The sequence below is a fragment of the Cydia fagiglandana genome, chromosome 6 (assembly GCF_963556715.1).
Source record: "Cydia fagiglandana chromosome 6, ilCydFagi1.1, whole genome shotgun sequence".
NCBI classification, from domain to species: domain Eukaryota; kingdom Metazoa; phylum Arthropoda; class Insecta; order Lepidoptera; family Tortricidae; genus Cydia; species Cydia fagiglandana.
This window is the reverse complement of record NC_085937.1, coordinates 1,602,158-1,615,829: the sequence shown is the minus strand read 5'-3', so window position 1 is coordinate 1,615,829 and position 13,672 is coordinate 1,602,158. Positions and strand designations below refer to the sequence as shown.

The 13,672-nt window shown below is 34.7% G+C and overlaps 1 protein-coding gene across 11 annotated transcripts in view; it reads left to right on the top strand.

Annotated features, from left to right (window-relative positions):
• The window catches only part of LOC134664917 (disintegrin and metalloproteinase domain-containing protein 11), a 733,539-nt gene that overhangs the window by 390,264 nt on the left and 329,603 nt on the right, over window positions 1-13,672 (top strand). For all 11 annotated transcript variants that reach the window (XM_063521633.1, XM_063521632.1, XM_063521635.1 and 8 more), the window contains one exon: window positions 2,456-2,506. In XM_063521633.1, coding sequence (XP_063377703.1) covers window positions 2,456-2,506 — 51 coding nt within the window. The remainder of the gene's footprint in view (window positions 1-2,455; window positions 2,507-13,672) is intronic.

Here is a 13,672-nt window from a genome sequence, read left to right as displayed (position 1 = left end):
CAAATATAGTACTCCAAACAAATCACCCAGATTGATCTATGTTAAACTCTATTGTCAAAAGCATAAGGGTTATATACGCACTTTAAGCATGTAATATTGCTTCGCTACTTTTGTTGCGCACCGTACGAGCTCGTACAATATTTGTAAAGTCAGCAAGACAAAAAGCTCTTATTGTGCTATAAAAGGTTATGATGCCGTTCCGGTATCATTATTGTTTAAAGGGCAAAGTCGGTAGTAATAACATTATTATTATGTCTCATATATGATAATAGGAAATTGAAGGGACGTCAAGTACCTTTTCGAACGTTGTTACTTTTAAGTAATGAAAGTAACAACGTAGTTAGGTAAGTGAATAAAATGTCCATAACTAAATGAGTCCTGTCCTGCTTTTGACAGTATCCAAGATTAGGTTTTTAGAATTCCAAACCTACCAACTTCAAGGTAGTTGTTAACCATTTAATTAACCTTTATAGAAATAAGATAATTAACTGTGTTGACAAGTAATGGGATAAAAATGCAGGTCGTCCGACACAATACATCTTCGGGATCTTTGACTCAGCTTTAGAAATACAACACATATATTATGCAAAGTACTAGTACAACGTAGTAAATATTATTTCTGAAATTTTCTATCAGGTGGAAAACTGCCCCAGTTGGACTTTTCAAAATTGCAGCGAGGTAAAATTAAGTTAGTAGTTCCCTTTCCCTACCTCTGTAAAAATCATTAAGTATACGTAGTTCTCTACCTACGTAAAAAAGTCTAATTTTTAAAGCCTTTACTCCAAAAAATAAATAAAATGCTCCCCACTGTGCTTTAACAGTTTTTGGATATGTATATGTATACTATGTTACAACCTTATTTAAGTGTAACACCATGATAATAATGATGGTCTACTTTAAATCAGCATATATGCCATACCAATCACAGTGTAATAATTTTAAAAATAGAATTCAATTTCGAATTTTGGAGCAAAGTAGGCACATTTAACGGTACTTAAAAAAACGACGCACAAAAAGAAGACCACACTCCAAAAACGCACACTTTTAAAACAAAATTAAACCTCGGCACTTTTGTCTAGCAATACTAACGAGGCAATCATAAAAACAATGGTACACCGATGAATGTGACGTCACCAGTACAACCCTTATTGTGTAATTCGGGCGCTGGTAATTATTTTCTGTTACGGGTTTTTTGCCTTGGTAATGATGTTTTTTGCGGCCGTGCGATTCTGACAGTCATACTGTAATTTCCTTCAGCTTGCACGTATTTATTTAGTTAAGTAAACTTACTTCGGCAAACTACTAGATGGGAAAGATTTACTACAAATTTGAGGTTTTAAGAGTTTATTACTTCACTGAAAGGTTTTGATAACTTGGGTTTGATTCTAAATTATTTTTTATTGAAATAATTAAAGAAATGTATTTTATGAAGAGTGTAGTGGGTCAATGTATTAACATACAAATTATATTAGGTACTTGTGTATTTTATTATAATTTCTTCATCTTAATTTGCAATTTCATTTGCTGGTAATGCTGGTGTAATATAAACTAGCATTACCTACTATAACTACTAGCCTTTAGTTTAAGGAAGAAGAAGAAGAAAAGTTTAGGGTGCTCACAATATTGCTTTTTATGAATAAATAAGTACAGGTACTTAAACGTCATTGAAGGTCTCACCTCAGTTTCACATAGTTATATTATGTAGGTAATTGAACCATTTTCCTAAATCCCAGAAATCATTGTTTTGTTTTGAATTCAGAACTTTTTAAATAGACTAAATTATTTAATATTTACAAGTGCAAAACATCTTTTTTGCACTTGTAAATATTATGTTTTTTAAACATCTGTACAATTTGTCACAAAAAGGGCTCAGAAGGTTAACTACCAAAGAAAAGAAAGTAATATTAGTCACATAAGTCGGGCTGTCAGTTGTAACGTAGCTCAAGCTGATAAATAAACAATGAAACGAAATACGCGTTTTAGGTCGCTACTATTATGCCCCGGGAGACTATGGAGACTAAGATGTACGGTCAGCATCAATAGTAGCGGATGAAACAACGCGCCAAAAGTATCTACCATCGCCTCATACTTTTCAAAATAGTAGTACCACAGCCTCATATATCTACATTTAACTTCTTCAGGTTCATTGTCCTTACACTAGTACAATTAATTACCTTCAATGAAATTTAAATCTTAATTAAGTGGATCAGAGTTGCTTTTGTTGTTTCGTTCGATTTTAAAACAAAACAAATTAAACTCTATTGTCAAATACAATTGATTCAAAGTCGATTGCCAATTTTTCGTGTATGTTGGGCCGCTAGAGGATAGGGCCATGTCTCTTTTTGTTAAGCTATTCGACAATGATAGGTACTTTAGACCCATAGTCGAATACTCTACAATGCTAACTGTACTAAGAAGAGGTCAATTATTAATTCGATTCGTTTGTTTGTTACAGAAGCTGATTACACACTGGACGATTCATTTTGGAATGAAGAAAGCCCAGTCGGTAAGTACCTACTGTAACATACAAATGAACAGAGCCTCTATTACCAAGACTAATTTGTTAAAGTGCAAATTTAAATGTTTTTGAGCACCTTGGCCCTTCCAATATATCTGTAAATTAAAATAATTCAGTCTATAAATATATATCACCCGAAAAGTAATATTAATACCTAGCTCAGCGCTAAAATTCTACATTATTACTTATCCAACTACCCAATATTCTAAATTTAGAGCTAATATCACAAAATTAAGGAGCCGGCTGCCGTCTGGGCGATATCTCGTGCGTATAATGTGATTCTTGAAAAATTCACTGACTCGTTACACAAAATCATCTGAAATGCGAAATTTCCAGACACCGTCTGTCATTCCCGTCCTATGCTAAACTAGCATAAGTATGGCCTTGAGATCCATGAGAATTATGTTCAAGGACAGATCTTACTTTACACTGGTTCTTGTGAAGATATGACGTGGATGGGATGGAAAATAACGAGCCAGACAACGTTCCTCAGGGAAGGAGGAAAGTACGCTATAACCGTTTCGAGGGCTTAGTCGTCTGTCGTTGTTGATATTTCTTCATATTTCGCATAGCTTAAGCTCCAATAAGCTTGGAAGTAATGAGCATTTTATGTAATATGATGTTAATAATGTATTAATAGTTAGCAGAATCGACGTATAATGATATCGTCAAGGAAAAATAGAAGGAAAATATTTATTAAGTATGTAGTTGCCAGGTGATAAAGACTTACTTAAGCGAACATGTGTAAAAAATGTTCTTATTAAAATAAGATTAATATATGTAGTTATTTCATAAAATACGCAATCAAATAGTATAGGTACATTTTTAACTTCTAACAGATGAACTACAAACAAGATGGTAGAAATCATATTTATAGAATAGAATCTAGTTAAAATATGTGAAATATTTTCTAGTAAACAATTTCAAAACAAAACTAAACTTCCCTGAATATACCAAAACCAAACGAATTCAGCAAATAGTCAGTAGCCCATCAAAACCGTTTCAAACGGGGACTGTATTCCAAAAACTTGCAGAGTACAGGCTACAGTTTGATTCAGGCAGCTTTGACCTGAACATTCTTAACAACTGCGTGTAATCTGAGACCACACATATTTTGGTTCACTTAATTCAAATGTTCGCCTGTGGTTCATACAAATTTGGAATAACCCGTGCAGGTTAGGAGAAAACTAGTTTGGCGCCTTTGATGTGGGCGCAAGGAATTTAGATTCATAGGTACGGGTTTAGAATTATAATGAAAAGGAATGCTTTTTATGATTCGAGATTTTCTACACGTGGAACACGTTTTATCTCGAAATACATCTCTAGCAAATGTAATTCTTTAAGCTTATTATTATACACGAGCGAGACGTGTTCAGAAAATATGTACATTTTTATTAAGTGTAAGTAATTAGGTAGGTACCTATATGATACAATTTCAAAAGCTTGTACGAACGTTGACATTATTTACAAATAAAAATTATACATACAGCCATACTAAGCCCGCCATTAATAAGATAATGCAAACATCTTTATGACGAAGACTCGGCACTTGTAAACACTTTACATGTATAAATATTTTTCCAGCAAAATTAGTGGTTCACCGCATATTATTTTATTTGTTTATTTTTATTTAAACTTTATTGCAATGTAAAAAATTTACAAAAGGCGAATTTAATGCCAGAAGGCATTCTCTAGTAGTCAGTTATTTTGTGGATTAAATACTTTTTTTAAATGTTGACTAAGGTATGGTAAAACTAGAAGAGTATATTATTTTGTTTGTCGTCTCATGCTTTTACCATGCTTAGTTATAGAGATACTTAATTATTTTTTGGACACACCCTCAGCGTTTATCACGTTCACAAAATGTCACCATATCAGAGAATGTCACGTACCCTAAAATGTTGCGTTCGCGACCCGTGACGTGACGGTGTTATGCTGTCATGTGTGTGTGGGTTGGTGGTGTGGGTAATTTTTGTCACTGTATGTGACACTCAGCTGGTTGTTTACTGCTGATGTAAGAGCTAAAAAGGCTGCTATTGGAAATCACGGGTTCAAGTTTATAATTAAAATATTTAAACTACTTCTATTCTCATTTTTTTTTTCAATTTTTTGGCAAACTTGCGTCGCTGGAAAAACTTAAAATGAAACATCTTATGGTCAGTATATTTGACGCTCAATTTTAATGCTAACTATTGTAACATTCCACATCTATCAACTTATACCTGTTGTAATAACAATCCTTTTTTCGTCAATTTTATTTAATCAAATAAAAACGCAAATCATATTCTAGATTAATGCACGTTCTTAACCCAATACCTACGTATTTACCTACTAAGTGTTGCTTTTAGCGCTATCTTGTTCATTTACTTGATATGCCGTACTGTAATTCTCAAACATGTAATCCTAAATTCAATACACAAAATTGACCTGGCAAAATACGAGCGGTAATTGAGAATCCGCACAAATAGTCCCAAGCGCCGCGGCACATGTGGCGACATACGCCATTTTGAAAAAGGAATTCGCTTCCATCTTCCGTAGCTCAATCGTTTTTACGATAGCATTTGGCATAAATCGCGAGGTGAGCGATGTCGTTTACATGCGACGTGTAGTCGTGTATACACGACACGTACGCAAACAAGTTGCCAGTACAAGTTGTAGATTAAATACAGCCTTTGACGTGACAGCGGGTATTGATCCGCTTTTCCTAAAATTGTGACAGGGCTTAGTGAATATCTAATTGTTTACTCAAACGTCCCAGGCAAAATTCGTGACAAGGAACGCAGGCTTCGTGAAATGCTTACGAAATCAAATCAGCTGCTCAGATTGTGCTTTTAGTAAATTGAAATGACAGAACGAATCTCAGAATGCTTAAAAAAGAAAATCGTTTGCTTGGAATACTCTAGTAGAGTTGGGAAAGTTTTATGTGAGATAATAAGTTTTATATGATACCATATGTAAATTAAATCGTATAAAACTTACTTTAGCCCCCTGATAATGTTGAGGAATTATAGTAATTTTCCTTTGTATTATATATGTAAAGTATTTACTTAGTGTTACTTTCAGCGCTATCTCATCTTGTTCATTTACGTCATATGCCGTACTGTAAATGTAATTCTCAAACGTGTAATCCTAAATTCAATACACAAAATTGAGTATAATATGACGGTTGAAACATATCCATGCACTTTTGAACGCCAGTGTACTACTCGTACAGTAAGGAATGTTGCTGTACAAGCCTTCTTTTATTGTACAAGAGGATTTAAGGATTGGGGACTTCTTACACACACATTTGAATATAATTGCAGCTGTATTGTAATAATTTTCTCACACTGTTTTTTCGAAGAAATTTCTTGGCACGAGCTAGGGCTTGCATCAACATCCTCCGATTTGAAAGCCGCCTTACCGCTTACCTACGAGCCCTTCAGTACTATAACTCCTACATTAAGATATTACGCGAACGAAATAAACAGGCGTATTCCGTGTTATCACAATCGAAACACGGCAGTTCGACTCGCCTCTGGCATTTACATACCAATGCATGTAAATTCTTACATTCATACACGCGACCACGCGCCCGGGGGACGTGACTCGTCTGCAAATCGATTTCGAATCGATTTGGCGCTGGAATAAGGACGTATGACGATTGAATAGACGATTTCGGTGAAATGAATTTATTTGAGTGATGGATTAATTCTCGTTATGGGTGGTTGAGGGTTTTAAGTCAAGTGCGCGGGTGTGAGTAATTTCATGATACGTGTTCATGTGTAGATCAAGAACACTCATGATGAGAAATGTGATGACAATGAGCATACAAATGAGAAGAAGAACAGTCAGCAATAAAAGTGTGTTACCTAAATTTTTTTGACAGAGCTTTATTTTAATAATTCATTGGAAGAGAGAAAGCCGGAAAGTGGACTCAGGTCCGAAATAAGAGTCGAAGATGCAACCGGGACAAACGTTAAGTAAAATCATGAACTGCCTAAAATACTATTCATGATTCTTGATAGGTACTATTGGCTCTGTGAGGTGCAGACCTCGCGAGCATGACATAAAACTGAATAATTTGAAAAAATAATTTTAATTATCGAACCAGTTCCCAAAATTTCACGAGACATCCGGACATATCGATCGCTACAGCGGTGATGGTTTGATATATTGTTAACGGATCAACAGACGGGCTTTGTATCTCGGATATACTGTATGTTTTCTTTTGAGTAGTATATAAATTGGGAAAGCGACTTTTCGAAAACACCGTCATATTACAACAACATTTTGTTAGTTTAATACTTTTTAAATCGTAACAGTGACATAAAATACCGAACAAAACGAACTAGCACTAAAACTGGGCTTAAGAATACATGAACAATAATCCCGGTCAAGTATTCAATTGTAGTGCTCATTTGCTATAAATTTAGTGTCTACAATGACTTAAACTTTCACGTGGACTTAGGTCATTCTGTTTCTAAAATTGAGAAGTCTTAGAAAGTCCAATTCACTCGCAAACTTGAGTTTTACGATCGTCTAGCCAATCAGACTTGAAATATTCGATAGATATCTTAATACTTGGATTTTTTTATGGTTTTAATTCCCACTTGTTCATGAACATTTATTTATATTCATTTGTGGTGTTCATATATTGTTGATTTTGGGATGTTTTTCTGTTTTCAATTAAATTTTTGAGTAAAAGTATTGTAATTATGGTCAACTCGGGTGTATTTCCGAATAAAAGCGCGATTTACAAAAGCTATAGGTTTTTCTCAAAGTTTCATTGTCATTTCATTTCTGTATTCTGCGATATAGCTCGGTAACGCGTATGCATATAATTGTACCCTATCAGCTCACAATCCGCAGATAACCCACGACGTAACGACGTAAAATTTTATGCCTCGAATTTATGGGATTAATAAACGATTTCGGCTTACGATTATCGTGGAAGCCTTGCGCCCACACGTAGACTGGGGAAATAAATTTGCCAATATGGCTCCTCGTAGTGGTGGAAGGTGAAATATTATTGTCATAAGGCACAGAGGAAACGAGTTCTACAGTTATAGGTGATTCGTTAAAGCGCTGTCCGAATGGCCGTTTGTCCAAAATTCTTAAAGTATAGATTATACAAGTAATCTGATGAAATGAAATTATTTGACAGTTTGTGGACTAATAATACCGTTCGAGAAATGGGCCCCGAGTGTATTTTAAGATTTTCAGAAATATTTAATTTACTTTTAATTTTTGTGTAGTATTAAATTCCATAATTATTCAATTCAATTAAATTCAATATATTTTATTTCAAATAAAAAAATCCATATTATTGTTAGTACAAGGCTCAATAACTTATAAATCTATGTTAGTGATAAAAAGAACATAAAAACAAACAAAAATAATTATTTACAACTAAAAGCGGCGTGGTGCGGCGACCGGCGGGCGGCGCGTGCAGCCGCACCCAGCGCGCGAACATAGGCGAGTCCCAGCGCTGCGCCAGCATGTTTAGAATACTGTGGCGAAGACGGTCCACTAATGACACACACCGTTTTCTAAATTATTGCGTCGAAACTATCGGTGTGCGCCTCGGCAAACATAGTTGACGCGCTACAGTAACGCGGCGGCGCGGGGTAATTATGACTTAAATGGAACAAAAATATAAATAGAAACGAGTATTAGTCAATCCATAGTTCGTGATGAGCAACGCGGGCTTTGTCTGTCAAGGATATCTGCTGGACCCGATTTGATCCGATCTTAAAATAAATAAATTATACGTTATAACCTATCCTGGCGCACAGATATAAACAACGTGACGAATCTGTAAGGGCTCTCATCTAAAGTTTATAGTCAGCTGAAGCCTAAGTTACATTAAATATGCAAACTTAAATAACCGCACAACTTTATTTTCCGTGAATTTCACGCAAAGCATAACGCCATGAATTTGATAGCCCTAGCAGATTGTGCCCTTTTATTAGTGTACAGCAGCATATATCACGGCGCACAAAGGGGCTGTAGAGCGCCTGGCCCTTGACCATTCACTTTGTTTCACGTGAAAGGGCTGAATGCCACCCCTTCCTGGTTACTGTACTATACGTATGCTAGTGTAGCGATATGATGGTTTCGCTTTTTATTGTGAGCCGTATCATACTTGACTTTCAATATGTGATAGAATTAGAACAAGTTATTAATTTCGTTTAGTAGTACCACTGTATATTGTATGTAAATAAATGATTTAAAAAATTAGAACATAACGGTCACATCATAGGCCTGGCTTGATACAAGAAATTAGTTTCGATACGAAACACAAGACACAGTCTTTTCGTTTTCGACGTAAAGCCCGCAATATTTAACCGGTGTGTTTGGCTTAAAGGACCAGCATCCAGGTGTGTCCCGACAGTTAGGGTAGTACTATTAATTATTCTGTGCCCTCACTCAAATGCGCTCGGTAGATATTCAGAATAACACCACTGTAGCTAAGATTTTTACGCACGTATTATTTTTTAGGCTTTGATGTGCATTGGATCGATTATAAAGGGTGGAAGTATTTGGCTTGCATTTTATCAGCCTTTGAGTTGGCATACAAAATTTGTATGCAGGGATGCTAATGGGTTATCCGCAGATGGTCTAGAACGCAAAATGACTAGTGTGTTATTTTGCCTATATCGCAATTAGTCTACATCGCAAACGGTCTAGAATGCAAAATGCCCACTTTTTATATCACCACATTTTACATAGGTACAAGGTTAGGTTCGTTAGGTATCTTCAAATGGCCGAAGGCCAAACAGCACAGAATAGGAGCCCCGCGGCAGCGGGGCTCCGTCGACATCGTTATAAAGTTAAGATAAAACGGAAAAAATAATTCGGGCATTTTGCGTTCTAGACCGTTTGCGATGTAGACTAATTGCGATTTAGGCAAAACAACACACTAGTCATTTTGCGTTCTAGACCATCTGCGGATAACCCATGCTAATCATTTGGTTACTGTATATTTAGTTGGAGAATTAAAAATTAGGTGTAAATAAAAGCAATGATCTCGTCTTCGTCAAACAGCGTGCTTTTATTCACGAGGCCAGGAGTTGTTATTCTTAATTTTTTTACGATGTTGTGTTTTGTAAGTAACTTTATAGTTTAAAGATAAAATAATTTACCTACTTAATTAGTATCGTAAATATTTTCGGTGGACTTTGTCTGCCTTCAAATTTTTTTAAATATTTGCGCTTAAGTAAATTTCTATTCATGAAATCAACAATGTGTTTTATAACTATACGATACGCGATCTATGAAAAAAATGTATCTGTAATATCTTCTTCATCATAAAATTAAATTACTAGACAGTCTTAAGGAAGAACCTCAACCCATTTAAATGAATGGAACTTCGCTTTAGCGCTCGTAAAACCACAACCGAAGAAAAAAGACAAAGAAGAACAATTTAGTTCCACTAAAACACTTTGATCTCCATCTTATAAGTCCAGTTTTTCCAGCAACATTTTTAACGCACCATTTTATTGCGCTCTCAAGTAATGAGCTAATAACCCGAGTATTTTACGATGAGCATTCTTTATTGCTGGCCGGAACAAGGCTGTTTACTTTTCAACTCGGCAGGATTAACGGTTTTTACGCAGTCTTTACTCAGAGTTTGAGTTTTGTATTGCGGTGTCAAAGTTTCGGCGTAAATCTCGCTTTTGTTTCGGGTTATTAATTACAAAAGTATCTAATAAGTGAGGTTGGTAAGTAAGTAATTATTTTTTTGGATAAAAAACGTTGGAAAAAATGCCCTTATAGGCCATCACAATTTGAATAATTCTGCAAAATAAATGGATTAAGGTGTATTCGGGTAAAACCGAATGTCGGATAATTCCGAAATTCAGATGAAAGTCACCCTTAATTCCATCATAATAAAAGTCTCTTTTCGGAACTATCCGACAGTTTTCCACATTCGGAATTACCCGAGTAAACCTTAAATCTTATAGTATTTTGTGCAACAGTTACATAATAAGGGTTCTTAAAATTCAAAGGCAGGAATTACGATACGATACGAAATCGGGTTTTGTAAATACAGGTCCGGGAATTTTAACACCTAACTATGTAGGTACCGTTGCACACAATATTTTTTTCTAAACCAACATCAAATACTTAAAATTATAAATAAAATCGAAGTAGGTAAATACTTACTGACACAACAGTATATAAATTTTGTATATGAATATTTATAAAATAACTGCTAATATACCTAAGCGTCCTACTAAATCTGGTTTTGGGGTTTATAATTTCATAATAGATATCATCCTGTTTATGTCTAAAAGTACAGTATACTTTTAGTATTTTATTTTAAAATCTGATCAGCAAAAAATGCTCAAATGACATAAAAACACCCAGTGAAACCTGTGTCGAAACGTCGATAAATAAAGGTAATATAATAAATTCGCGAGTCTATAAATGTGAGTTAATATATGTTCAAAACGTGAAAGTTAAAAAACTATATCCACTATTAATCCTTTAAAGCTTCAAGCTAGTTAATACCAACAGCTCTGATATTCTAGTGCATGCATCCCGACACGGCTGGGTCGTGTCACGTCCGGGGCGGGACACGACGACGGTTTTTCATGTCGCGGCTGTGTTCCTGTCACGTATGTTTTAATACTTTTATGTAACGATGTTGCAAATAGTTTGTGCCTCGTTGTGGATGTGTTATTTAAATAAGCAAAGCTTGAGAGGCGAAAAACAGTACAGTAGTATGCAGAAAAATGACGGCTGTTTGAATATATATTATTTTAATAGGACAGGTTAAATGTATTACACTTATTAATTTGTAGATTTTTGTTTGTTATTATAGGTAAGGTTTACTCGGGTGATTCCGAATGTCGAAAACTGTCGGATAATTCCGAAAAGAGACTTTTATTATGATGGAATTAAGAGTGATTTTCATCTGAATTTCGGAATTATCCGACATTCGGTATTACCCGAATACACCTTATGTGATTCCTATCTTTGTATTAACTTTTAATTTAAAATTCGTAATTTTGCAACACTCTATCTGAAAATATTCTGGCCTTATTCATAATTGCGCTACTGGCCTGAATTAACTATAAATTATTGGTTTTTATCTGTCATTTCGACTTATGTATTTGTAAGAAAAAGATAAAACATAACTTAACTAAATCTGGCCCGTAAAGTTTTATGAATAAGGGTGTAAGCATTTTTCAGTAACTTTTTTTTAGTAAGTATAAAACATATAGAGAAAATATATATTTATTGTACAAAAGGTTAATGGTACATAAATAATCATACAAAGTAACTTAAATATATCTAAATATTAAAACATATTATGTCCTCTTTCAACCGCTGTTATGTGTAGTTGTTACACAACTTTTGCAAGTCTAACACCTTGAGTCCGAATACAACATTTAGCAACATAATTAACACCTAGAACTACTCTAAAATTCTATACAAAATCAAAAAGATTTAAACGCCTTAAATTTCACATACATATACACTTTTATTTAAACAGAATTTCCAGCGCTTTCAACAAAACAGTAGTAACCGCCATGAGTTTCTCATGGAGTTAGGCTTTTTAATTTAAAACCTAGAAGAAGAAGGTATTAACTAACATGTTAATCCTATGTAGATAGTCTGTTTTGTTTTAAGACTAAGCTCGTTAATTAATTCCCGTTGTCCTTTGTCCCGCGTGATGTCATTAATAATGGCGTTCATCAAAACTTGGCAACAAAACCTATTGTATTGGGGTTTAATGTGGATGGTGGAAAGTGGCGGACTCATCGTGGTGTCCCATGGTTGTCAGTTTTAGTGGAATAGTATGGTTTTAAATTGTTTATACGACAACGGTTTCACTCACTTGAATTTTTAGTCATGTGACATGTTTCGGGCCCGTCGGGGGTCCTTCCTCAGGCTCGAGTGCTCGCAGCGACTGCAACTCGTGCACTGATCGCGCCGCCCGCCTCGTCGCTCGTTGCGCGTGCTGAAATATGTCTCACTAAAGTTTAATATCGATTAGTATAGATTTATCTATAGTCTGTATCTTTAGGTATTTAAACAAATGTAAACAAACAAATTGTACCTACATTTTCGTCTAGTTATAACATTACTACAAAACAGTCACTGAACGACCTGACTTAACCTACCTACATTATTTGATCATATAATGTTTTCACTTATCTTCAACGCCAGAATGCGTATGCGTAATGGTATTAAAGATATAAATAGTATTTGCTCCCTGAATTGTGAGGCTCATGCGTTGAGACAAAAATATTGCATTTCGAAAGACGTTTTTTTATAAGTGTAATATTAATTTCTCACTACAACTCCTTTAAATTATCTGCTCTATAGTGCATGACCAGAAAACATACAATTCTTAACTAAAAAAATACACCATTGCCATTAAAACTGCCCATAGCTATTTCATATTAACACACGAGGCATGGTATAATGTGCCGATATGCACGGCCCAATGACACCTTTGTCCAGACGTGTACACCCGTGAACTCGCAAATTACCTGTTCAATTGACTGACAGTGTATAATTAAAAGAGCATGTGCGACAGGGGACAAAAGAGTTCATAGGATAAAATCGTTCGAATTGGCAAAGTTTATAAAAATTCAAAATATTTAAAGGGGACGCGAGTTTTTAATTTTTCGTGCAAAAATTTGTGCTGCTTTATGGCGTAATTTGCTTTATGAAAAAATTAAACCCATTTACATTTTTTAATAAAATTTTATTTTATGCTAATAAGTAGTTTATTGTTTTTATAATTTTCATATAAACCGAATATTGCGACGAAAAATTTATAACAGTAATGCACATTTTTGGATTCATGCAAATAAATTTCATAATCATACAGAAGGGAGATACTAGTTGTTAGTTTAGTAAGAAAATTTAACTGGCCACTTTAAATAATACAAGAACATTTTTAATCTGTATATCCTGTGAAATATTATTCTATATAAGTATAGCAGTTACGGTTTCATACTTAACCTACCACTACTATGATGCGTCACAGAAATCTATACCTAAAAGTTAATGAGTGGTGCAAATGCATCACTTTGTTCAATCTGCATGTTTAATTATTGGTACATATAAATTGGTATACCTACTAGGTATAAGAAAGAAAGAAAAGATAGTTACTGTAGCCACCGTTCATCAGAATCAACAAGCAGTAAA